The following is a 27,353-nucleotide window of genomic DNA, read 5'->3' as shown; positions in this document are numbered from 1 at the left end:
AGATGGAGCTTGTAAGATGTCTCTGTTTCCCTCATCTATTTATATTCAGAGGTGAAAAAAGAAAAGGAAAAAGCTAAAAGCTAACCAGGTCTTGTATCACTGGAAAATTGCATGGTGAATGGATAACTAGGAACACTGTGATGAAAGTGGCAGGAGACTGAATCTGAGCAATTGGGTGGAAAAGAGTTCTTTGAAACATTCCTAAAAATCCTTCAGGTTTTTCTTCTTTTTTTTTTTAACACTTTTTCAGTTCTCCATCTTGATGGGCATCTGGGACCAAGGGTGCCTTTGTTAAGTATTCAATTTTCTTTGCTTTTTCATCCAAGATGCAAGAGCTGCCAGGAATGATCTCTAGAGATTCCCAAGAAATTCTTAACAAAACCAGAGAAAAAATGAGACTTGACATTGCTAATAGTTCAAACACTAGAAAATGCATAATTAAAAAAACCCTGCAGGCCTTGCTATATATTCAAGAAAAAACAACTTTTTCTTTTAAATACTTTCTGTGTGCCTCACAGAGAGGATGATGCTATAGAAAAATGAGAACATGCAAATGTGTGTGGTTTGATTAATTCCTCTTCCAAAATGTAGTCTAAATGCACAGAGATGAAATGCTTCACTGGCAATTTACCTTTGCAACTACAGTGCTGTTCTACAGGAAGAAAGTCTGTGTGCCTCACTGAGGCAACACATCCCATCTTGAAAAAAGTGCAGAGATGGGAGAAACTAGAAACAGCAGCTGGTATCTCAAGCAGTGTTCCCTAAAGAGCAGTTCCCAAACTACATGCAAATGGAGATCCAGGCCTGGGCAGCTCACAAACTCCAAACATATGCTGATTTCCCCTGCAAATTTTCCCTTTTTCTCACCTGCCTTGCTGTGATGATCTGAGTTATGTTATGTGGTTTATATTGCTGCAGGACTCGAGATGGTGCGTCAGGAAGAGGAGATGGCCTTACCCCAATGTTAGTTAATCCTCATTGGATGAATTTCAATATGAAGCATTCCCCAGTTGGGGGATTTTATTAAATCTTGAATCATCACCAACTTATGAAGAGTTTCCCTTTACTATTTTACAAAATAAACACTACAAATCAAAAGAGGTTAAATATAAAAAGTGATTCCCATAATAAAATATTCTTCCCCTGGCCCCCAGATAATAGTGATGACCTAGAGCTTGGCAATAAGGAGAAAATATCTTTTTGTTTTTGAGGAAAATAAAGGCTTTATGAAACAAGCTTTCTAGTAAGTAGCAGGTACCATTTCTCAGCTGCCTAGTTCAGTTGTAAGTGTATTAATTCACTGATGCTACATACTGTATATAGATACATGCCATTAGTCAATTTGAAAACAGACATCTGGCCTTCCTACAAAGGATACTCCATACCTAAAAGTGCTGCTGGTAACAATCAGGTGAATACAAAAAGGAAGGTCTTGTCAGTCTGGGTTTGCCTCTGTTCCTCTGGGAATAAGAGAGTTTTAATACTGCCTTCTGTTCTTTCATGGCCTCCAGCAGGCACCACATTACAAAGTTCTCTCTCCATTTTTACTTGGCTCTTTGTGTAAGGTGTGCCATGGGGCCACAGGATAATACACACAGAGAAGCAAGGAAATTAGGTGTTTTTTTTTTTTAAGAAAAGAAAATAAGGAATTCTACATCTGTATATCATAAATACGTTGTTGCTTAGTTCTTTGCACTCCAGTGCCAATTCATGTCTCTGAATTAACACTTCAAGCCATTCTGTAGGATTGGTATAATCTTCCACACTTACACAATACAGTCAAAAGACCTCCAAATCCACTGGGGAATCATTTCAGATGTGATATGTAAACCATGTTTGTGTCTTTGAAATTGTATAATCCCCTGGGCATTTACAGCAATGTGAAACACACACCTCTAACACTCATTGGGAAAAATGAGTAAATCTTGATAGTACACATTAAAAAAAATTCTGGTAAGTTGTGAGGTGTTAGGGGAGAGAAAGAAAATCACTACATTGAGCCATTACAAAAAGCAGATCTTGTGTAACATCTAGAATTTACTGAATATAGCTGCAGCTTGAAAAAAATCCATCCTATCATATTTAATATAATCTACTGTAGAGCATGTATGTGCTCTACAGAATATCTCCTCCTTAAAATGTAAATGCCAATCTACTGAACTCCTAGTGAAGAAACTGAGGTTGTTCCTTTTAGTCTTCCTGTCTCTGTGCAGAAAAAAAAGGGTTATAAAAGGCTGTTTGGAAAGCAAACACTTTCCATTATGTAGGAACATTCAAAAAAATTTCCTGTGTGCAAACATGTATTTTATTAGTGAACCATCTTATAAGTGTTTAAGACAGAGTTTTTAGTCTGTTTTTGACCTTTAAAAAAAATTCTTCCTTTAAAAGAAGAAATGTCAGAAATTCTGATGTGGGTATAGTCAGAAGGATCAGAAAGGCTGAGCAGAAACAGTCCCCTGAGTAGACTGTAGTGGAGACAACTGAAAATGTGTGGAAAGACAATGTGGCTGTAGCAGAGCATGTAGAGCCAGACAAAGAATTGTGATCATTCAAGTATGTCCCAGAAGATGTACTGGCGCAGATCTTGCATATGCAGTACCCACTGCCCAATTTTAAACATTTTGGTGGTTTGACATAGCTTATCTGAGTCATATTTACTGTTGTCTGTAATTTCCAGAACATGAAGGAATGCATGTCTGAGTGATGCTACTCAGTGACCAGCACCTGAGCTGGATCAGGCTGGCACAGGAAGGCACCCTGCCAGGTGCTGGCCAGAATCCCAGCTGCAGGCAGAGGGGACCAAGGCCCTGACTGTCAAAGTCTGCATGGTCTGGGGCCACACAAGCAGCAGCATCACTCAGAGCACACCTGCATGTGGGTCAGCAAGCACAGAACACAGACCATCCTCAGGTGATATGGGCAAGACCACCAGCTTTGGAGCAACTGGAAAAAACAGGTTAGGTATGTGAATATCAGCCTTGCTGTCATATTTACTTTGGCATATTCTGCTTATTAACATGGCACAGCCATTGTGTCTGTATCCATGTTATGACCTCCCTGTCTCTCCCATGTCTCTCAGATTTCTCAAGTAGTGCTTCATGGTTCTCAGAGATTCTGGGGAGTCACCCAGCTCAATTTCCTGATCTAAGATGGAACAGATTAAAATGTAAACAATGAATGCAAATGAGAGACAAAAGATCATTTAAAAAGATGCCAAGTTCTGAAAACATAATATTTCATGCAGGACAAGCAGAGAAGGTAGAAACTATTAAAATCACTTAAAACAATTATATGAAATTAAAATCTGTTAACTTCCAAAGGAGAAGTAAATGCTCAGTTCTGTGAAGGATCTAAGAACATCTACCCTACACAGCTTCACAACTTTTTCCTCACTGTGTAGCAAATACAGGTCAGTTTTCAACATTGAGACATTTGAATATCTAGGAAAAAACCTCCAGGTCTCAGATCACTGATCTTTGGAAGAAAAATATAAAATGTCACCAAGGGAAATCATTCTGTCTTGGTTAGAAGGGGCTTGGCAGAGCATTAAACATATAAATTTTTGTTCTCAGTATTAATATAACACCCATGGAGAGAAATTAAAAGGAAAGAGTAGGTAAAACAGTCATGAATGCCTATTTATAACCTGGATATTAGCACATGTAGAAGGCACAAAGACTACTTCAGGTGAACCACAGTTATTTCTGGGACAGAACATAGCAGCTTTTGAAGCAGCTCCTATATTCATAAGTTGAAGGCAGCAAATGAAAATCTGTTACATACACATGCACACTCTCTCAGAGGTCTGAGATAAAAAAATATTTAGCAACATACACCTACCTGGAGGCTAAAAACTAACTGTTTTTCTTTCATCTCTGTGTCTTTCATTTTCCTCCTCTTTGCATTTAATTTATCCTCTGAAGAGCACTTCCAGCTTCAGGTTTGTAGAAAATGAGCTCGAAGCCAACTTGCTTTAAGTTAGGCCTCCATTTACTTAATTGCTCAATCTCACCTTCCCTTCTGTTTTTAAAGCAGAGACTGAGCACTAATGACATGATGATTAGTGTCTCTTCAAGCTACACTCTTGCATCTCTCAAAATCAAGTCTCAAGAAAAAATGTTTACTAGTGCTTAAGTTTGACAATTATCCAGAATATCACACCATAAATGAGCATACTTCTTAAGAATACTTCACTTGATTTTTGACCTTTATACTAATTGCTAGTTTGGATTTATTCACTTTTAACCAGATAATGTCTGTATCTCTTTAGTCAATTTGCTAATTATTCACAGAACTACTTACCAAGTAATTAATGATATAGAATTTGTCATATTCTTTATTTTTGGCATTGATTCTGCGATGCTGCTTCTTTCTCATGTGATCTTTAAGTGTGTTTTTGTCTCTGAAGACTTTTTCACAGTATAAACACTGCAAGCTAAGATAAAAAGGTAAACAGGTTAAATTGTTAAACAGGTTAAACATGTTAAACTGAAAATAGTGTAAAATAATAAACTTAAATAAGCTGGAGTTATATATAATATGATTAACCTAAGCATGTCACAGCAAACTAAAAGAAACAGAAAGCTTATTTGAAAAAAAAATAATTACAAGATAATCTTAGATCACAGTAGAGTCAAACAGAAATAACAATCACAAAAAATGATAAATATAGATAACAAAAAATTTTACTATTTGCCCCATATGCAAAGTGGGAGAAAAGTCTGATTACCCAAAGCAGGCACAGAAAGGCTGCTGATTGCTCACTGTGTGAGCTCTGTAACTCAGCATGGACTTACACTAACATCCAATCCATCTGTAATTGCTCCTTTGTAATTCAGATTGAAAAGAAACAAACTGTGAACACACTACTTATCTTTTGAAACAATCTAAATTAGCTAAACAGAAAGTTTTTATAGTTGTACCTCAACAGGGAGGGCAAATGAAAGTTTGCCAGGATGGTCAATGGGTTTTGAAATCCTAAGTAAAATTCTGTAAGTAAATTCATATCCACACACACAGAGTAGTAAATATAATTCACAGACAGACATACATACACATAGGTACCTGCATATATGTATGTACATAGACAGGAAAGTATTATTTAGGTGTATATACACATTACTTAAGAAGGTGAAAACATTCATTAACAAATGAGAATTTTACCACAGTATGTATTTCAGAGCAATTCAAACAAAACAGAACATGCATTGCCTTAAATCAGCATCATAAAACTGTTTTGTTTCCAGATTCCCCTCAGATATTTTGTGTGCAGCAGGAATTCAGGATTCTCAGTATCATTCTGCCTTTCAAGACATTTAAGAAGTTTTGAGCTCTCCCTATGCTTGCAGACTTCAAATCAAGATTGCCTTGCTGGGGAATCATAGGTCTGATGCCAGAATACATCTATGAATTTTAATATCTGCTTTGCTCCACCTGCTAACAGCAAAGTGTTTGCTCTACTTGAGAAAGGCATTCCCATGAAGAGTACAGAAGGCTTTCTGTCAGCATACATAATGCAGTTTTATTTGCCTGAAACAAGATTTTTCTCCTCTAGTAATTTATTCTCAGGTACTATTCTACTAGCATAGCTAATATGTTTATTCTCAGCTGTAGGGGGAGTGGCCTTTCACTCCTCTGGACACAATTTCAGCATGTGCATTAACTATAGAGAGGATCAGGTTTGAGAAAACCGCCTTGAACTGAAAGCTTCAGGTCCTACTGATGAACAGTAGAGCTGCAAATTATCAGTGAGCATGGTAATTCAGTGCATTCGGCAACACCAATGATAAAAGAGAAGGCATTCTTAAAATGTCTTCTTTTCTGGGAAAAGTTAACATGTATCTATCCCCTTCTGCTCTGGGTTGGCTCTCTAAGCAGTACAAAAGGGAGAGAGCAAACATCCCACAGCGATGGTAGATGGAGGCAAAAGAAGACTGGAACAAGGACTCTGTATTCAGCAGTTAAGGAGATGTTTAGCAAAAAGTTTGTCACAATGAGAAAGAACATTAATGCTAACAGTTATGAGAAAAAGGCATGTGCTATTATCGATGTCAAACTGTGCAACACCTAAGTGAAACATGGCACTTGACTTCATACTATTTATTAACTGTTAGGAACTGGCTTTCAATAAGGCAACAAAAAGACTTCTAAGAGGACTCATAATAAACTTACATGTTCTCTTTGCTTCTTCTTAACTAGTCACAAATGTGGAATTCATTTTTACTATTTCCAAGTTAAAAGAAATACAACCCAAGTTTATTGAAAACAAACAAAACTCTACTTACTTGTCAAGCTTTTCCTGTAATACAGCCAAAAACTCATAGCAGTTCACAATGTTATCTGGCAGCCCAATGTTAAAGGCATGCTCTCTTGCCATATGATTGAGAAGAACAGATCTACAAAAGACATTCAAATAGAATGTTACATATTCTTGCATATACATAAGAATAATTTAATTACTTATTTAAAATACACCAATGGCTCTAAAACTGCATAAAAGCCAATGTTAAATAAACAGTAATAGTCTTGCTGCCACTGCTAGGAAATAAGAATGCAATTTTATTGAAACAGGAAGCTTTTCATTTTCAGCTCTGCTGAATGTTCAGTAACATTTCAACTGCTCCATCCACATGCATGAAATATAATCCTTTAAATGAAAATTACAATATAGTTTATTTTGACCCTCGCTGTTAGCAAAGCTCATTCATTACTCTGTATAAGCAAATCACATTTCAAACAACCCCCTTGAGAAGCATTCCAAAAAGCCCTTCGTCAGACTTCTCTCTGCTGATTAGCAGAGCAGAAATTCTTGGATGCAATGTGCTTTTACATCAATATTGCTTCACACCAGCAACATGAATGGCACTCAAAAGTGTACACAAAATAATGGATGTTTAAATAAGATATTCTTCTGACAGACATATACTGGTAAATTCCTTAGGTGCCCAACCTCTCTATATGCCTCAGCTTCTGCTTTTGAGGACTAAAGAAATATTTGAATGTTGATGCTTGGTTTTACCTGGTCCAGGCATGATTTTCAAACATGCCCTCTGCCTGTCAGACTCAGGAGAAAGCAGAGGATGTCACCAGGCAGTAGAGAGGGACACTCACAGAACACTGGGATGACCTGCAGGAAAATGACCCCTGGTGCTTCTATCTGTCCAGATTACCAGAACTACCCATGCAAGCAGACTTACCCTCCCCAACTGAAACTGATTTACTCTGAATAAACACAGTTCCTTTGGAGCATGCACTTCAGTGCAATTCTTGCTCACACTTGACTGATGTTGTAAAGCCCTCTGCTCTCACTCTAATTTTCCTCTCCTCTTTTTCATTTGATATTCAAATTCACACTAGTTAGGTGAGTTTTAAACAAGAAAGTATACAACTGGATGAAAAGTTTTTTTAACCATCACACTAGCTTACACAGCTGTCCTTGTCACTAAAACAGTTGCAAAAAGAAGTTTCTCTTTAAAATGGTTTGTTCCCAACTCCAGCATACTGTGTAGTAGAAATAATTGCACTGGAATAAATAAAAAAGTTTGAGAAGACAGAATCTATTTAAAATGCCACTTCAATTGAAAGAAATACATAAACTATACCTTAAAGTTAATTCTAGCGTCTGAGTCCTACCATTATGCATTAACTGGTTCAATGACATTGAAAACATAAACAAAGATGCCGAGCAGGTATCAAAAAATAAAACAGAAGCAAACAGGGCAATAAACAAACCTGTTTCCTGTGAATTCTTGATCACAGAACATACACACACTATGAAAACTTGTGTCATATCTCTCTTGTTGTTGCTGTTCTAGAATTTCTCTCTATGAAAAGGAACAGATATAGTTATTCAGAGAAAACCATAATCATAAAATCATTCCATCACATAAGTTTATTATACATATTTATCCTTACTTGTAACAATGAACATATAAAATTGAAATGTACTGCTGGCACAAACCAGATGTTAGTATGTTTTGAGTGAGGGTTCTCACAGATATTCCAAATTTTTCCAAAGGCAGTATGTGTCCCAGCTAAGCTCCAGTAAAATTATCTTAACTTTATCTACATGGTGCATGGAAATAAATACAGTCCAGGGTGAGATCTTATGCAACTATTTAAATAGTTTTGTATAAAATGTATCAGTTTAATGTTTCTAGCTGTGATTCAGCTTCACCTCTGGTATCAATGAGCAGGTTTATGGGTAACCACCTAACACCCCATGGACTGGCAAATTCAGTCCTACACAGCTACTTGCAGGCGACCTAGAGGGCTTTTTCCTGGTAGAGGACACAGCCCTGGCAGTTTCTGTAAGAAGCTGTGGCACATGCCACAAGCACTCCTGATGTTGCATTACACTAAACTGGACTAACACCTTCTTCCCCTCCAGTGCATATCTTCAACCTCCTGAACCTTGTCTCAGCCTCAGATTGTGACAAACTGGGGATCATACACAAACAGCTCTTCCTGGGAAGCTGGGACAGCTTGCAGTCTTGGTGAAGACTCCTCTTTGGGGTCTTTACTTACTGGGAGAAAGAGAAGCTCCCACCTAAAACTACCAGTCAGACGATGGGTGAATATCTGTATGCATGACAGCAGGACAAGGTCAGTGCTGTTGTAGGAAGCATGTATTTTCAAAAAAATAGGTCTGGGGATGTTAGTTTTTTTATTTAAAGAAAACACCCAGGTGCCTTATTCTGACACTGCCCCTCCATGTATCCTCAGTTTTGCTGCCGGTACTTCCTTGCCTGGCAGTGCTTCACAACTAGGAAATCTTTGTCAAGACTGTGTTTTTCCAAAAGACTGTATCTGTTTTGTATTTCACAGCCTTGTCAGCTATTTCAGCAAGCTGTGCTCTCTAACCTACTTCAGGCTCATTCCTTGGACTCTCTCAATACATCACAATCACCATTATGTCTCTGCATGACATCCACCTTGGCTAGCTCCCTGCTGCAATACAGCCTGAAATATTCCTAAACTGCAGTTTCAAAACTGCAGAATGAAATGCTTCAGGCAGCACATTTTAAAGACAGCATTTGTCCTTGTTTGGGCTTGCTGTTGGAGACAGCAGTGAGGATTCAAAGGATGCAGAAAAATCACCAAAAGTTGTATAGTTCTGGTCTTTATTCTACGCAACTCACATGAGCCCATTTGCCAGCTCACTCTTAATTGCTGGACTTGTCTGGAGGTAAAGGCTTTACAAAGCAAAATATCTATTTAACTTGCAAGTCAACACTCAGATTGCAGCAAAGGGAAATGAAAAAATAAACAGACTTTATTGCTGTAACTAAAGAAGTGACTCCATTAGCCCCAACTACAGCTGCAGCTCGATTTCACAAAATCCTTCTGTAAAAACCGAGGATACAATTCTGAAATTCAAAACAGTGATAACTGCAAATGATTTTGCACCAAAATAAAAATGCATATTTCTTTCTTTCCTAATTTAATTACTCTGTAAACAAAACCAGCACTTGCTTTGGGTTAAATTCTCCACTCATTCCAGAGTTTGAGGAAATGTCTACTTGCAGAGCAGATGAGATTGCTCACCTGCCAACAGACTCCTCATGCCCTTGGCACTGCAGTGGAGAGAAGGCTTAGTTGGTACAGAACTGCATAGTAAGAAACACCACAAAATCAGAAACAAATGCCCTTTAAAAAGCAAAAAGGTACACTCCAATTTATAGCAGCTAGGAGATATTATTTGTAATAAGATGGTTCTATGTAAACATCAGCTGCACACAACCCTTTTTCCTCCCTGAAAGCCACAAACATGACATACACGTGGGAAACAAGTATCATTATGACACTGCATGCCCACATGTCTTTCACAAACCCAGAAGTTTTGTAGAAAACTGTTAAAGATACAGAGAAGTGCAGAAATTATGCACTGTGAAGAACCACTAAATAGCATTCCTCAACCTCAAATCACTTAATCATTGAGGTTGCAAGGATCTCTTGAGAGCAACAAGTCCAACCCCTGTGCCCAAGCAAGGTCACCTCTACCTGGCTACCCAGGAGTGTGTTGAGTTTTCTTTTGACTGTGCACAGGGGAAGAGTTTACAACCTCTCTGGGTAACTTGCTCTAGTGTTTGACCACCCTCCCAGTAAAAAAAAAAAGTGTCTCTTTGTTTTCAGGGGGAATTTCCTGGTTTTTAATTCATGCCCATTACCTCTTATCCTCAGGGCTCAGGTGAGAAGAATCTGTCTCCTTTTTCATTCGTCAAGTATTTATACACATCAGTAAGTTCCCCTTAGTGAGCCTTGTCTTCCAGACTCAACAGTCCAAGCTGTCTCAGCCTCTCCTCCTATGCAGGATGTCACAGTCCCTTGAGCATCTTTGTGCCCCTGCACCAGAGTTGCTCAAGGAAGTCCATATCTTTCTTGTACTGGAGAGCCCTGAGCTGGACCCAGCACTGCAGATGTGGTCTCAGCAGTGCTGAGTAGAGGGGAAGGACAATCTCCCTTGACCTGACTGCTACACTCTTCCTAAACCAGTCCAGGATGTTGTTATCCTTCTTCACCATGAGTGTGCCCTCCAGCACAGGACTAATGAAAGACAGAATGTAAGGCAGATAAATCAGGAGACAAGTCACGAATGGTTTGGATAATACTAAGGACAAATTCTTCACCATCTCTTCTAATACAAAAACCTGACAGGTGTGACATGACAGGTTCAAAATGACCAAATACAAGGCTCTCTCCCAGTGTGTGGTCAAGCTGCTGCACAGCTCACTCCTGCAAGTAGTGGGGATCCTGGAAGGTGTTGTGGGTTCAGAGTTGGAGGCTCATATTACTGAATTCAGAAATTTTTGAGCTGCCAATTGCAGGAGACAAAGTGAGTATTTTGGGAAAGGATCACTACTAGATCAGAAGACAGCAAATACCAGAGACACTTAGCTGCTGTCAAGGGTAAGATTTTGATCCAGACAAACCTTTTTTATTGATCCCAGACAGCTTTGGAAGGGAAGCATCCTAGGCATGACTGCATCAGCTGGTTTTTTGAATCCATGCTAATCCAGTGGGCCTATATAGAAAGGCAGGTTTCAGCTCAGATAACTCTTAATTCCATGGGAAATCTCCAGTTGAAGAACTACCACCAGAATTTCTCCTTTTCAGAAGCTGGGATCCTATGGAAAGCTGTGTAAGACTTGTATATATTCCTCGAATTCTGGGGATTCACTAGTCATTCACTACTTTAAGCTGAAGAATATTACTGTTGCCAGCAAGCAGGAATAGCACTCACAGAGTAGCTGAACCAACTGGATTTTGCCTGCCAATCCCAATTTCCCTAGGACTAGAACTTGGGTTTTGTAAGGTTCTCCTTCATTCTGAATGCACATCACTTACTGTGTCTTTATTTGCATGCTGTGTATGTACAAACTTGTAATATAAACATACCAGAAGAAACAGCACAACAAAGGGTTAAAAGGCCTGTGTTGACAGTTCTCTGGACATGGCTGCCAGCACTAAACTGAGGAATGTAAAGACCCCAAGGCCTGCACTCTCACATCTCACAGTGCAGACACAGGGTATTGTGCATCTCCAGTGGAATTCCCTGCATCCTAACATGAGGAGATGGTCAACAAGGCTGCCATGTACCATGTAACATTCATTTCTAAATCAGCCCAACAGCAAAACCTGACTCCAGATGTCTATTTCAAACAAGAAACCAGGAAAAACCCCACTGCCCAAAAATCTGGCCCAAGACTCCTGGAAGCTGCTCAGCAAGATTGAACTTGAAGAACTGACATACATTCAGAACTGACAATGCCTAACAGCTCAGCAAGGTCTGCCCACAGTACTAGGCTGGCATCAGGCAAGAAGAACCAGAATGGCTCATGTGGACCCAAGAGCTGGCATTTCATGTCCTTTGCATCTCACAGAAACAATACTGGCCAGACTTTCTCCACTCACACACCACGGTGCTTGTGAGTATGAGACTGTGAATTAATGAAATCTGGGAGAGAGAGAATGCACAAAAACAGCTTGCTCAAAGGTTTTGTAGGTAAATGTCACCTTCTCTGCTCACCGTATCTCACACCAAGTTCTAGTTTGCTTATTTCCCTAGATGTGTATTATTTCATGAAAGAGAGTGTGTCAATGCATTGCAGATCCTTGCAAGCAGAAAAATGTTCAGCACACTCAACCTTTTTCAGGGTTCTGGGTGTATTCTCCACTTGTGTGGAACACTGACACACAACCTGTACATTTATCCCAAGGAAAAATCTATAAACAGGAGATTTGTGTATGATTGTGCAGCAGCTAGAGAAATGAGCTTAAAAAAAATCAGAATTTTGCCATCTTGCAAAAAATGCTTTCACTTTAAAATGCCTGCTAAGTTATTATATATTATTTTATTGGAGTGTTTACCTTAAAAAATGAAACAATAACTTCTTACCAGTCTCTTTTGCTGAAGCTGTTCTCGAAGTAACCTGTCTTCTGGTAAAACATCACATAAAAGAAAATAATTGTCCTGTTCCTCTGTTAAGAGATTAGAAAGTGTGAGTAAGGAATGGGAAGTTGCAGCTGCTTTGGATACTACTGGCAGATAATTTGCTAAGACTTTGGAATACATTAACAATGTAAGGATGTGATTTTTAACCTACAAAAGTCAGTTAGTTTAATTTCATAACTTAATGAAACATGTTTAAATATTTGTGCATATTTATATTGGAGTATGAAGGCGAAAGTCCTGCACAGCTTTTCTCCACTACCAGCTTTATTCATTTTTGTGATGGTTCTTCTGGATACATAAAACAATTAGCATTTACATTGGTTACAGATTAAAGTCAGCATGAAAGAAATTTGAAATACCCTTTAATTTTATCTTAACAGTTATTTCCCTAAGTAACTGTCAGTTTTCAGAAGCTATCATAATTTGGTATATCCTCCTCTTGCTCTGATCTATCACATTACCTTTTACCATCAAATAGTTTTCCACCTGTGGATATACACAACTGTTCAGTACCATACATTGAGACTTGCCTAATCTACATTTTTAATTATATATTTTATAGATATTTTATCTTTAGCAAACTTTTTACTATTTATGGTCACATCCAATTGAAGAATGCAACAAATTTTATTCAAAGGAATTACAATTACTCAGCATGTAGGAAAATACAAAAGAAAATGAGTTAAGATAAGAACAATTTTCTGGAGGGGGAGGGAGGGGTGATGAGGGGGAGAGAGGGAGAAGGCTCATTGATATTTCATAATTCTGCTCTCCAGGTGCTTGATTTGCAGTTTTCAAACTGAGTGGTAAGTGTTTGTAAAAGAAACAGAATTATGATTTTTGGAATGATTTTCATGTTTTCCAGAGCTACTTTTCTTTAAATTACTTTAAATAATTGAAAAAAATTACTTTCATCCATTTTGTACTCAGTTTCCACTTTCTAACTATCTCTCACACCATCTGTATGCAGTGTTTCCTCTCTTTTAAGGTCTCAGTTGAGAATTAAAGATGCAGAAAAGCTCTAAAGTTATCTATTTTAGGTAAACCGTGTTTTTCTGTTAGAAAAGGAAAGCCAAAGTAATGCATCAGAGCTATTTCTGAGAAAAACACTTCCTTCACACAGCCAACACTGTCCCAAGGATGGAATATGCCACCCCACCAATGCAGCAGAACAGTGAACTGTGGTTTCAGACTTGTGCTGGAGCCCAGGAAACTGCACAATTGTGTGGCTCCTGTGAGGATGACATCTCCTGGCACAGGGAGCACTGTGGCAGGGGAAAGGAAGGGGGATGTGGCCCTGATGTCCAAGAAGAATTAGCAGCATCAGTGCAGGAGGTGGGCAGGGTGAAGTCAGCAAAGGCAGCTCACTGGGAATGCTTCTCATCTTTTTGGAAGGACATCGCTGATGTTTCATCGGTACCAAGGTCTCCCCAGGCACGATGTGAGCAGCTCTGCTTCCAGGCCTTGATTTGCAGCAGGCCCCAGTTCACAGCACATTTAAGCCTCTATTGATCTCATCCTCACTCAGCACAGTGCTGAAGCATGTGTTGCAATCCTTGGAAAAGGTAACTTTAGATATGTGCCTAAGAGTTAAACATTACTCCTGTGTTTTCTGCCCTAGTGTCAGACACACTTGGCTGATCAAAGCAGCAGTATATTATCCAGAAATTATGCCATGATCTGCCCATCAGAGAGTGAGCAAGCAGCATACTTACCTAGTGGAGCTTTTGAATTTGTTCTTATCACACTACAAAAGTCTGTGATGGGCTGTTCTGCAAACCTCCTCTTCCAGTACAGGATGTAGCTTTAAAAATAAGGGGGAGATGATCAGTGAAAAAGGAAACACTGAAAAACTTGTAATAAAAAATTGATTAGCTCTTGTTTTTCTCATGCTCTAAATTCTTATGTGTTTTTGTTTCTTTAACTCCTGTGTCCCTTTTTTCTTTCTTCACATTAGTTTTCAAATTTATGAAATTAATTCAGTTTCACTTAAACTGGGTTTAACCATGCTGACAAAGTGAAGAACTCAATAAGCAGATTTGCACCAAGCTTTGCATAAACACTGTGACCTATTCACATCTAAAGACAGAAGTGCCACTCAGATGCATCTTTACTGAAAAGCTATATTATAGAGCATTCTCAAATTCCCAAAATATTGTGCTCTGTGTTCTGCAAGATGCAGTCAGGAAGCTGAAACTCAATAAAAAACAACAACTTGACAAAAGTGAGGTTTTGGCAGGTCTCCTGTGGAGTTACAGTGAAAGCTGTAGCTTGGCAGACAACTAGAAAGACAGAAAAATGAAGTCCCTGAACACCTGGGGGTAAGACAGCAGGCAGAATAAGAAAAGATCTAAACATACCTTGAAAGTTTAACCCATCAACTACAGTGTTTTAAAAACCATTCTGTACTATCTTTGTTGGTATTACAGCTGCATCAACAGAACACAACTGAGATGAGATTTCCACTGAACTAGGAAGCTACTGTCGAACCAAGGAGAAATCATCACTTCATTTATATGATAAAGGGAACCAAGCAACTCTTGTGCTAACTAATCAGAATTTTACTCTAAAAACTAGTCTGAAAATGTTTAAATGCTTGCTTAAATTTGTACTCATGTATGATATAAATCATGTGAGAGTTGGTAAGGCAAAGGCTATTCAATGATTTCTTCTTATTTTGTGCCACCAAATTAGGAAAAAGATAATTAAAAAATCAGTTTTCATTATTATGAGAGCATTTTTAAATAGCTGCAGCTTTTAATACTTGTGCAATCTGTAAGTTTGCTTGCCACAGCTATCACACCCCATAGTGTTTCACACTGCCTCTACCATTCTCACCTAATATATTTGAGGACTTCACCTGCAGCAGCCAAGGAATGAGCACATCTTTCTCTCTCTCTGCTGACTCTGACCTGCAGAGGACTGAGCTGTGGTGCAGCAGACAGCTGAGCACAGTGGAGCCAGCACACGTGGCTGGGGCTCCTTCAGCAGCATCTCAGATGTCAGTGAGTGAGAGGTGAGCCTTTCCTTCTCCCCTGCCTGCTCCTGTTTGCAGTGCTCACTGAAAGAGCTGCTACACAGAACTGCAGTTCTTCCAGACTAAGTCATCCTTGAGCTTTTAGGGCATAAATGTGCAAATGGAGAGATTTAATAAATGTCTCTATCTTGCTCTGAGAGAAATGAACACAGGTACAAACTCACCTGCCCACAACTGTCTGTGTCACAGAAATTACAGTTAAGGGATTTCATGTCATAAGACTTAACCCAAATAATCAATGACCAGATAAAACCAATGGCTTGTGATACTTCCAGGGAGACAGAATGAGTGATCAGGTTGAGTCATGAAGCAGAAGCTTATTCTCCTTATCTCTTTTCCCTCTGCCCTTATGCCAACTTATCTTTATTCTTCAAAGTTAAAAAGAAAAGAAAAAAAATTTCCATTAGCATTCGTCCTTTATGGATTATCCACTTCTTGCAGTTCCGTCAAGAAATGTATTCCTAAGACTGGCTGTAACTCATTGCTAAATATAAAAATAATACTATCTTTACAGAGTTGATCCCTGTATTTTCCTCACCTCAGTTTAACACTTCAGAATATATTCTCTTTTTTGTGCATAGTATTAGACTATTTTACTAATACAGCAAATCAGAGAAAGCACACTTCAGAGCAACAATTCCATCATTTCATGTCCTGGGGCCACTTTCTGTAAGATTTGGCTACCTTCCAACTGCATTAGCAGCAAAAATAATCTAAATGGGCCCTTTTTGAAGGGGTGATTTTAAAATACATTTCTATTAATGCAAAATAATTCCCCCAAGCACGCTTAGACTGGTGGTCCATGACTGAGCAGCTCTGATTCCTTCACTTACCCAAAGATACTAGTACTATCTCCAAAGAACAGTACATTCTCCTTCTGCCTGCCTTCAGCAGAAAAGCTAACAAAAACTACCATCAGTTTTCAATTTTAAGCAACATTAAGCTCATACATTTGATTAAGGATTTAATTTATATGGCTTACATTTCTCTTCCTAAATTATATGGTATTATTTCTTTTTTTCTTTGAGTCTTGATAGAAACAAGGTCTTGATTTTGACTTAGTAACTAGTGAGAGAAGACCTACTAGAAAACCCATTTTAGTTGAGAATTTTCTGTCTAACACTTAAATACTACAGCAGAAGTATCTACAGACTGGCAGGTACTGTCTAGCCTTCCTCCTGGCCCACACATTACTGTGGAAAGCAAAATGCCAGGCAAGAACCCTGTCTCTGAAGTTCCAAGCCAGCTGGGGCCATGCCAGCTACTGGAGAAGTTAAGAGAGAGAAAGCCAAATGTGACCCTGGTGAGATGATCAATGACACAGCTGTAGGAGTCACAGTTGTGTGTAGATCACAGTACTGTAAAGCATAGTTAAGGATTAAATGTGATTTTGATGGGGGAATACTGTCCTTAAAGTAGCACAAACAAATTTCATCCCAGAATGTGAGAGATCCTGTACTGAGCACCTTCTGTGTACAATACACAGCTTTAGGACATTGTACAGGGATAGAAAGAGTTTTGCCCTACACAAATAAAACCCCAGAGTAGGAAAGCTGATTGTCTGGAATGGGCTTTGCTAAAAACCAGCTTTCTAGTTTGCACACAACTTGTTGATCAGTGACAGGACCTGAGAAGACCCTTGGATATATTAAAAAATGCCAAACACAGGAATTGCCATGTATTCTAAAACTGAGCTCACTAGTCCCAGCAACATCTAGGCACTAGGGAGAGGAAAGGAAATAGGAAAACAACCTTAAAGCCCAGCAGCAAATTGCTCATAAGAAAAGTTAGCAGAAATCCTCCCACAATGTCTTTTTAAAAAGATGATCTCTACTTTTCCAAAGCTTTCAATAACATCTGCACACACACACACACACACACTCATTTAAAATGACATAACCCTTACCTTCTAAAATCTGCCACCAGTTTCACATCTGCTATGACGAGCTTGTGTTCAATAATCATGTGCTTCAGGAGCTGGTTTTGGTCTGCTAAGACATAGCATTCTGTGCAGAAAATACAAGGCACATAGGGAGAACTTTCTACTGCATCAACACCACCTGGACTTTCTGGCAGAGATAGAGGCTCCAAAATACACTCGGTATCTAAAATAAGAATAAAAAAATTAATTTTGACTAAGTAAATAAATGTACATCTCTTGGAGTACTTTTAGGTAGTACATGTAAAACCTGTTTGAGTCTTGGTTTTGTTCATGGATCACTTGAGGAGAAGATACTTGTAAGCAGGTTGACTGCATTGATTCCAAGAGGGACAGTGGGAGGTCAGGACAGGACAGTTCTCAGGTGTCTTTCTCAAATGAAACTCCCAGCTGACACCAAGTCAGTCACATCCAAGTGGTCTGCTTACCACTAAAGAAATTTTATGATGGGAAACCTACTTTTCTTCTTCTCACTATCCAATCTACCTGTTGATATGAATGAAACCACTCTTTGTGGCTCCCTGATACTCTGAGCCACATTGCTCAGTGTCAGGAAGGATTTAGACTGCATACCACAAACTGTTTTGCATGTTAATTTTCCCAATTATACTTTTATTTTTTGCAGAATACTTCTATAATTTTCTGACTGACTCTTGAAGATATGTATTTGTCTTGCCTTTTTTTCACATTAACATCTAATTCCCTGTTCTATGACAAAAGACTTTCCTTGATCAAGATTACTGCCACCAGATGCCTGTGCCCACTGCAGCACTTTCTAAGTGTACAGATGCTGAGGAAGGGGCAGCCAGGCTCCATGTGGAAAGGTGAATGGCCCCTGTTTGTACCACACTGTACCAGCCAGACACAGGTTCCCCAGGTGACACCACACAGAGGTGACTCACTGCCACATGCTGTCCTGGGGTTACATGTGTGTGCTCCCCATTTCAACAACACTGGTCTAAACTCATAAGCTCTTCCATAAATTAGTATAATTCATTAAGACACACTGACCAAGAGAGTTAAACAGTTGGCCCCATTAGCCAAACCAAATTCCAGCTGTCCAGAAGTAAAATGTGGTGTTCATTTTCCAAATTAATCCTACCTCAGTCTTGGGTTAGGGTCTATCTTGGAAGCAAATGCCAATTTCAACAGGTATCTTCAGTTTTAGATACATCAATCTTGGATAGCAAAAAGCAAACAGAAAAAAGCTCCCATGTTCCTGCCCTCTTGAAGTTGAAAATTGAAAACATGGGTGTTCTGTATTATGAAGTTAGTTTGTGCAGCAGGAGAATAAGCTCTGTCTCTGGACTCCTGCAGTGCCATGAACACCTCTGTAGAAAAATGAAATTTCACAGAGTGACAGATTGGATGAGATTGGAAGGGACCTCTGGAGGTCAGCTGGTCAAGGAGGATCCTCTCACAGGACCATGCAAATGGCTTTGACTCCACAACCTCCCTGGGCAACCTGTGCCAGGCTCAGACACCCTCACAGTGCAAAACCATCTCCTGCTATTCTGAGAGCACCTCCTGGGCATCAGTTTCTGAAGATACCTGAAGAATTAAGAAAAAGGCCTTCTCTCAAGTCTGTTATTTTGTCACACATGAATTTTAACGTACACGTGGTTAAAGGAACCTTAATTTTTACCAGATAACTTTCACCCAACAAAAATCACATATATATGTTATACATTAGCAAGTATACTAAATCTGACAGTCTGGTAACTTGCTTACATGGAAAATTTGAAAAATAATGAAAAAAATGACAGTAATTTAGCTTTCTTCCTAGGAGAATATGTTAATACATCAGGGCTCTACCCCCCATTCTACCAAGACACTGAAATAACTAAAGAAGGGCTGGAGAATCCCATTGAGAGGCAGACCTGGGAAGCCTGTGTGAGTTCTGTGACAGATCTGTGTTCAGGCAGAGGAACAGGAGCTCCACAGCAGCCACAGCACAGGCAGTGGCTCAATGGTGGGGCTGCCCCAGGGGGCTGAGGGCAAGCTGGAGCTGCTGGGAGCCACAGGTGGTAAAGGGGATAAAAGCAGAGGAACACAGCTTTAGCAGCTCTATACTGCTCCTGGAACAATATATATGTATTTTATATATATACATATGTCCTGCACAACTCTTGAGGCTTCTATTTAGGACTTCTGAAACATAGAACATCCTGGAAAGGCACTGCCTTGACTGAACACTGATGGCTGGGTTACACTGACTGCAATTTCTCACATAAAACCAAGCACTGAGGAAGGATGGCAGCACACAGAGCCTGGTGTTACCTGGAGCAATGCAGCTGCTGTGCACAACCTAACATTTTTTTTTCTCATAATTTAGTCTACACTTCAGCTCATTCCCTTCCCTTAGCAATTTCTTTATTAAACTGGCATTGCAGAAATTGTTCCATTTTGCCCTATTTTAAGAACAGCAGTGGCTACACCATGTGCTAGAGCAATCCTCATGAAAGGGTCAAATCTCCCAAGCAAAATTTGTGGTACCTGCAAGAGTCCAGCTTTGTCCATTCTTACAGTCAGTCCTGTGGCCTGAAGAAGCATTACACCAAGTTTACTGAGAAAAGCAGAACTTAATTTCCTTTGCAATTGCTGATGCCAAGTGAACTAAGAAGACATTCTGTCAGCCAGTTCAACTTAACCCAGCAAAGAGCAACACTGCTTTTTGCTAATGTTTGGTATAGCTCTCTTGTAATAACCTATTTAAACCATTAGAAATCCAAATAAATAAGCACCTTTCTGCCTCAATAAATCAACTTTCAACAGATAGGTGTGTGCAGCAGGAACTGGTACAAAACTTGGGCAAGGAGCCTTGTTTAGTAAGGGTACTTGTGAATAGCAACTGCTTGGGCTGGAAAAACAGAACTGCTCAGTCTTTAACTGTAGTCACGAGTTGATGAAAGGAATAAACTGGGGTGAAGGGTTTTTTTGCTGCCCAAACAGAGTAGCTAATGCTACAAGAGAATAACTTTAGGCTATCAGAGCAGTTTGGCAAATGCAGAAGCTTATGCAATTTCTTTCGAAGGCACTCAAAAGAAGAGGCGAAGGAAAAAGGAATCCATGTAAATATCTTTATACTCATCTGCTACAAAAAACACTGAACAAGAGAATAAATGCACAGAGCTGAACAAATGTACAGCCTTTAGCACAGCACTTACTGGACTAATGTAGCACAAACCTCAAAACAGCACCAATAAATCCAAGCATAATATTGAAATCTCTGCAAAAGCAGCTAATTTTGTTTCTATATTTGGAGCAGAGTGGCTACAGGTACTGAATAAAAGCTGTTAACTATAGCACAGCTCAGGGCTAACAGGGAAATAAAAACTCTCAGATGTATTCTCAGACTCCAAGACTCCTACATGCAGAGACATTTGAAAATGAGGGAAAAGTAGCAAGCTTTTCTCTTAGAATCTATTGCAATGAGAATAACTTCACAGAGAAGGATTAAATACTCCCCTGGTGCATGTGCCCTGGCTGACAAGGGTGAGAAGCAATTACCTAGGAATGGCACAAAAATAGGGCAAACAAACAGAAATCACACTAACAGAATAGTCTTCCAGAAGTCTGACTAGGGAGAGTTTAAGTCAAAGGCTATATGAGCCCCTCAGAAAAGCAGCTTTTATTTTTTTTTCTCCATTGACATATTCCTGCACTATTTGAAATTCTTGTTTTTTTAACACCGACAAAAACTTGCATCAACTTTTCATATTTTTGTAATGATTTTATGAAATTTTTCCTTTATTCCTTGATGTCCTGGTTCAACTCAAGGCTAGTTCTACTCTACCCTTCATGTAACGTGGAAGAGGTAGCCTGAAAATGTCCAAGAGTGGAAGAAAATTTGTTTCTAAATCAGCACAGATTTTTTTCTTTTTTGATCTCTCTTCTATTTACCTTTTATTTCTGGTATTTCACTTGCTTTTAGGACCATTGAATTAACCACTGAATTCTCTTCTGATTCAGTCTCTTAAACTGTAAATCAGGTGTGAATGCACAAGACAGTGGTTATACTCTTTGTGTGTTCACTCCTGTGTTACTCTGCATTTGTTAACATTGCATAGCACTTTTTTGGGTGCAATTTGCTCAAATAACATGAGATTTCGTGCAATGCTTCAGCTGGCCCTCCTGCTTACCACTTAGGAAAATAAAAGGTGTATTAACAGCAAAATATATCACCTTTGCTTATTGTGTCTGTGATGAACAGCACAGGACACATGAGACTCTCTGTGAGAAGAGAGCCTTATAAAACCCATCCATTAAATTTTGGATGAATCATGTTGTTGCCCCTGAGTTTTTCCTCTCTGTCTAATAGAACAGCAGCATGACTGTTATGCAACGGGACATCCCAAAGGCTTCACAGAAAGCCCCCTGAACTCAGAAAATAAGAAAATCCCTTTCTCAGTCACAGAACTGGCAGCTGACACCACGTTGCTCAACCTTTAACAGGACAGATAAAACTATGGTCTTTAACACCTAATTCAGAGCTAAAAAAGGTAGATTAGTAGAATGAAGAGAACAGAGGAACACCTTCTTTGAAAACTAAAACTAAGAAGTATACCAAGTTCTTCAGGGGAAAATGCAATAAATACTTTGAAGGCATTTGGCTTTGAAATTACATGGCTTTATTTTATTTTATGAATTGTTACAATATAGACTAGTTAATCTTCACAGCTAGTGAACCAACAAGATGAAAATGGATTAATTTTCCTTACTGGAACATCTTTACTTTTGAATACAATTATTCTAAGCTCCAAACCAATGTTGGTTTGCACAATTAAGTAAATGTTCCACCCACACAGTTATAACACAGTTACAGCAGGGCAGGCAGTGCACTCCACCTGCACAATCACACATGCAATTATCACAAAGCAATATGCAAGGCAATGCTATGGCCAACACAACAGATATTATTATCAGGAAGAAAAGTAAGGAAAGATTTGGCTTTTGAATGGGAGCGTTGTAAGGCAAGGTCCCCAGAGATGGTCCCCAGTGTAACCACTTGGTGCCCTCAAGAAGCACAGGGATGTCTCATTATCCTGACTTTCTCCACCTTATCCCACCACTCCTACCCATCTGCCATTGCCCTTCTGCTTGTGCTGGCTCCCAGGCTTGCCAAATCCTTGGATGAGTCACTCCAGCTCTTTACCATTATGAACCATTCCTTCCTTCCTTTTTGCTCAAGAATGTTGAAAATGCTGCCACAAGAGTCCACCAAGGGCAAGAGCCAACTAAGGGGTGCATGGTGAGCAGCAGTAGGGTGAAGCAGAACCTCCTTAGCTTTACAGCCTCAGCTGTCTCACACAATTTTAGCATAAGCCTGCCACAGTGTGCGAGTCACAGGACCAGACGAAAAGGAGGTAAGTCCAAAGACAAGGGGTTTTAACTAGGGAAGAAGAAATCAAACTATTTTAAAACAGATTAATCTATTTATTATTAAATGAAGAATACTTTGAAAATTCAAGGCATTGCAAAGTCTGAGAATTGAAATTATGAAAAAGGAATTAATCAAAATTTGCTTAAGACATATTTATGGGTTTCCTGTCATTTTTTGTAGTCTATGGCACAGCAACAAGGCCTTAAGCTGAGGACTTTATGATGTAAATATCCCACTGTTGGTAACACAAGGATAATGAAACAAAATAAGAACATCTGCTGGAATGTTAAGTGTCTTTCTAATTAAATCCAATAGTTGAATGGATCAATTCATCACCAACAAATCTGGTTTATTATCTCATTAATACAGCTGGTTAATATTATGAGGAGATCAGCATAAGAACTTGAAATGATCCTAAAACAAAAATGAACATAACAAAGACATACTGGTGAACACAGGAGTCCAAATAACGAGCAAAAGACAGGTTTTTAGACACATAAAGAACAAAGGGAAGAAGGAATGACAGGAAAACAAAAGACACCTAGCAAACCTGGCACTGCACACTGGCAGCCCAACAGATGCTGAATGGAAAACAAAAAGGCTGAGCACCCTCCCCCAAATTCTCACTGACCACATGGCAAAACCATTTAGTTGCCAAAATGACCAAACCCCACTGGAGAGTACATTGGGGAAACTGGCTGTATTCCTATAGGTAATTCTGCACAAAAGAGTGCTGCATTTAAAACTCTTTAAGAAACGAGCAGTTTTAAAGCTTTGTCTTGGAATCAATTGTTTTTGAGATGGTGCAAGAGTATGGAGAAGGATGGGCTTGACACTTGAAATACATACATGACAGCTTCCCTGTTTTGCAGCCTTGGCACTGCAGCATCTATTTGCTGGCACAGCAGCATTCCCTAATTTGTGGTCATATTCTTGGAAGCAATTTTACACTGATTACAGGATATTTCCTTTGTTTTCCAGAGCACAAAAGATGGATGACTAATGACTTGCCAAATAAACAGTATTCAAAGCCAAAACTCAGAATAATGAAAATAAAACACCCTGTCATGGTCCTCACCAATACTACATGCAAATATGCTTCCTAATGAAAGAAGAATTGATGTACATAATCATCTCCTACCTCAATATATTAAAACCCTCAAGTACTTCTATTAAGTTGAATTAAGTCTGAGTTCATGAGGAATTATTTACCTATTACTTCTGCTTGTTAACACACTATGAATGACATTTAGTTAAAATGTCCATGTGCTCTAGGGGAGAACACATCCTGTAGCTTCCCCCAAGATCAATCAGTCCCAGCCCTGCCTGTTTTTTCATTGAATGCAAATGAGCACTTCAGAAGAACACTTAATCCTACAGCTAAAGCTTGTCAGTTCTACAGACACTGTACATATTCTGTAGCATTTGCTGTCTAGGAATATGAGAATTTGATTCCAGTTAAATGACAGCTTTAAGAAAAGCTGTAAGTTACCGAATCCTAATAACTCAGAACAGAGTTTCTGCAGAGCAGGTGTCTGCTGGGAGCTGGAACCAACAGAAATACAACTGTGCTTAATAGCCATATTTAACAGGGCTGCTCTGTCGGGGAGCTCAGGATGGTGCAGTTTCATTAGCATTAACAAGTGTTGCTATGGCACCGCAGCACAGGCACCAGAACACAACTGAATAGCACTGGGAAAGTGATTAATAAAAATGTGAAGTGCTGGAATTTTAATAAAACAAAACCAATGTGCTTGCCAATAAGATCATGTTTAAATAATAGACTAGATTATTGCCCAGTTCAGCAGCAGATACATGCCACTGCTTGTTGTCTTTCGGCTGGAGCCCAGACAAACCCCCACATCTGTAAAGACCAGAGCAAACCTACTGCTCTCACACAGAGGGACACACATGCCCACACACACACACTAATGGAAGTGACCCCAGTAAGTATTCATAACAGTATTTAAATGCTGATGTTAATATGCAATTTATAAATATTTAACACACTACAGCAGGTTCAGAGCTGTATAATGCCTCATTCCTGGGTAAATGACAGAGACTTACATTAGGGTAACTAAAATGAGGGTTTTATATTTTGGTCACAAATATGAAAGAACACTTATCTACTTCAGCATTATATACTGAATAATTGTATTATACTCTTTAGAGCTTCTGTGATTTCTTATGGCCATTGTTAAACAAATTTTCTGTTTACCTTTCCTTGTTTAGTGTGATCATGTGACTTGGTAGACATGGAGAGCTGAGATCCACATTATCTACTAAAATAAGGGATTAGAAGCAATGATTAAACCCTAGACTATTATCTGGAAAGATTAACACAGTAATTATGTAGCCTGAATCTCAGAATGTTGAGTTACAAGGAAGATGAAGAAAATATCCAACAGAAGAATCTGAAATGGAAGGACAAAAGGGACCATCCAGGTTCTTCTTTTGTACTTATCATCCAAATCTATCTAACAAAAATTAGCAGCTTTTTTCTGTTAAACTTGCTATTTAGTAAAAAGATATACCAGAGACATCATAATAAAGCATAAACAATGCTGTTTAAATTTAAGGTATAAAGATTGCATTTCTGCTATTTTCATATGAAAACTCCTGGGGAAAAAAAGAAGAGAAAAAAAATGCACAATTTTGTGTCAAGGTGCTCTAGACTATAATTAAAAACATGTTAAAAATACATACTGGAAGGCATCACAAGTAAAAAAATATATATGCAAATGTAGTACTTGTGTATGTTACCATTGCCACAGTTCTGCTTAACCCTCTGCAAAGAGCAGCAAGCTGGAACAAGGCATGTCTTACTTTACATATTCTGTCTGTGACCTCAGCTCTCCCAGAAAGGAGGGGTCTTAACAATGTGTTTAACATGGATAGTAATACTTCATTGCTATAATTTGTCTTTGCAGTGCCTTTAAAAATACTGTATTGAGCTTAGTAACTTCTATGCCAGCACTGCTATGTAAAGCAGGTTAATTACTTTACTCTTCTTTTTATTGTGATCATTTAGTAGTGATCAATAATGCTTTACTACAAGGATTTTCCTTTTCTTGTCACATGTTCTTTTCCTCTAGGAGGATTCAATTTCCAAGCACGTTGATCCTTCTGATGTTAAAAGAATTGCCTCGTGGTCTTTTTAAACAATTACTTTACTCTCTGTAACTACAGGAAAGGCTGTGTGATTTGCCTTAAAAACATAAAGCCTACTTTAGCAGTTCCTGACACCCCCATGTCATTATGATGGCAATTTCTGCCATGCTCCTAACTAAAACATTTGCATTGCAGTGTTTACAACTTTTCCACTGGTAGACTTTCCTTGAAAAAGGCAACTATGTGAAAAAAACAACTGCAAATAGTGTGAAACTTTTATTTTAAATAGCACTTAAATTTTTTCAGACTCATACAAATTAGAACTAACCTCAAAATGCATCCTGAGAGGTCTCGTTTCTAGCATCCTCGGGTGTGTGGGTGTCATACTGACAGAACAGGCTGAAATCTCTCTCAGATATTCTGACTGAGCTTCCTGACACACAGAGAGCCTTCAAGGCTGAACGAAGTGAATTTTATACTTAATGAAGAATCTGTATGAAGAAGAGGCCCTGTGATGTTACAATCTCTGTGGTCTGTTGCTGCTTTCTCAGTGAACTGCAGCTTTTCCAGATGGAAAGTAGAAAAATAAGTTGTTTCTACTTTTAGAATCAAACCTCCATAAACTGGTATTCAAACTGGAAAAACAGTGGCTCAAAGGGAAAGTTCATTATAGTGTGCAGTGATGTGAATCAACATACTTTAGCCTGATATCATGATTCAGGAAAACAAAGCTTTGATTGTACTTCAAATAATCCACTATTTATACTCTTTGCACATACACTTTTGAAAATTATTTTGAGAGGAAAGTATTTTTAAGTCAGGGCTCAAATAATTATGTCGTATAGATCCCAGAGACATCTCACAGCAAGCTATATAAAATTTCTATGAGATTATTCCTTGTCCCAGAGTTTGAAATAAATATTTTTGTGATACTGTCTCAGCGCATTTATTAAACATATAACACAAAACTTGACTTCCTAAGTATGATATTTGCTTGCTGATACTACTAATGCAGCTCGTGGACATGGATGATACAATAATTGAAATTAACTTTATCAAGAAACAGAATTAGAATGTTTGAATTAGTGATACAAGTTGTTCGTATTTTCCAGGCAACATTTTACTAATTGTATAAATACATGTAGGGTCCTGAATATTAAATTAGTACAGTAATAATAAATAATAAAAATACAGCACAGACTGCATGTTTTCATTCTGTATAAGACAAAATCAAATTAAAATCTCCAGTAGGATGTTTTTTTAACATACTGGTCTTTAGAGAAAAAGCTCTACCTCATTTATTCATGCATTACAGAGTCATAATAAAATTCGGCGCTGGCACACTGGTCAGGACAAATGCTAGCAAAATGCTCCTCTGGCAGCAGCATCCCTTAGAACTGCACACATTTGTTTCACGACCCGCTGTTTG

General features: G+C 38.7%; 1 protein-coding gene across 1 annotated transcript in view; it reads right to left on the bottom strand.

Moving 5' to 3' along the window:
* ZNF277 (zinc finger protein 277) overlaps positions 1–27,353 on the bottom strand; it is a 42,293-nt gene that overhangs the window by 7,361 nt on the left and 7,579 nt on the right. The window contains exons 2-7 of the mRNA XM_058805554.1: positions 17,398–17,596; positions 14,170–14,258; positions 12,398–12,480; positions 7,732–7,823; positions 6,285–6,395; positions 4,303–4,435 (exon numbers count right to left, since the gene is read on the bottom strand). Of these exons, the coding sequence (XP_058661537.1) occupies positions 4,303–4,435; positions 6,285–6,395; positions 7,732–7,823; positions 12,398–12,480; positions 14,170–14,258; positions 17,398–17,596 (707 nt within the window). The remainder of the gene's footprint in view (positions 1–4,302; positions 4,436–6,284; positions 6,396–7,731; positions 7,824–12,397; positions 12,481–14,169; positions 14,259–17,397; positions 17,597–27,353) is intronic.

The sequence above is a fragment of the Ammospiza caudacuta genome, chromosome 5 (genome assembly GCF_027887145.1).
Source record: "Ammospiza caudacuta isolate bAmmCau1 chromosome 5, bAmmCau1.pri, whole genome shotgun sequence".
NCBI lineage: Eukaryota > Metazoa > Chordata > Aves > Passeriformes > Passerellidae > Ammospiza > Ammospiza caudacuta.
Note: the sequence above shows the minus strand (reverse complement) of the source record. Positions and strands in the feature narration are given on the sequence as shown.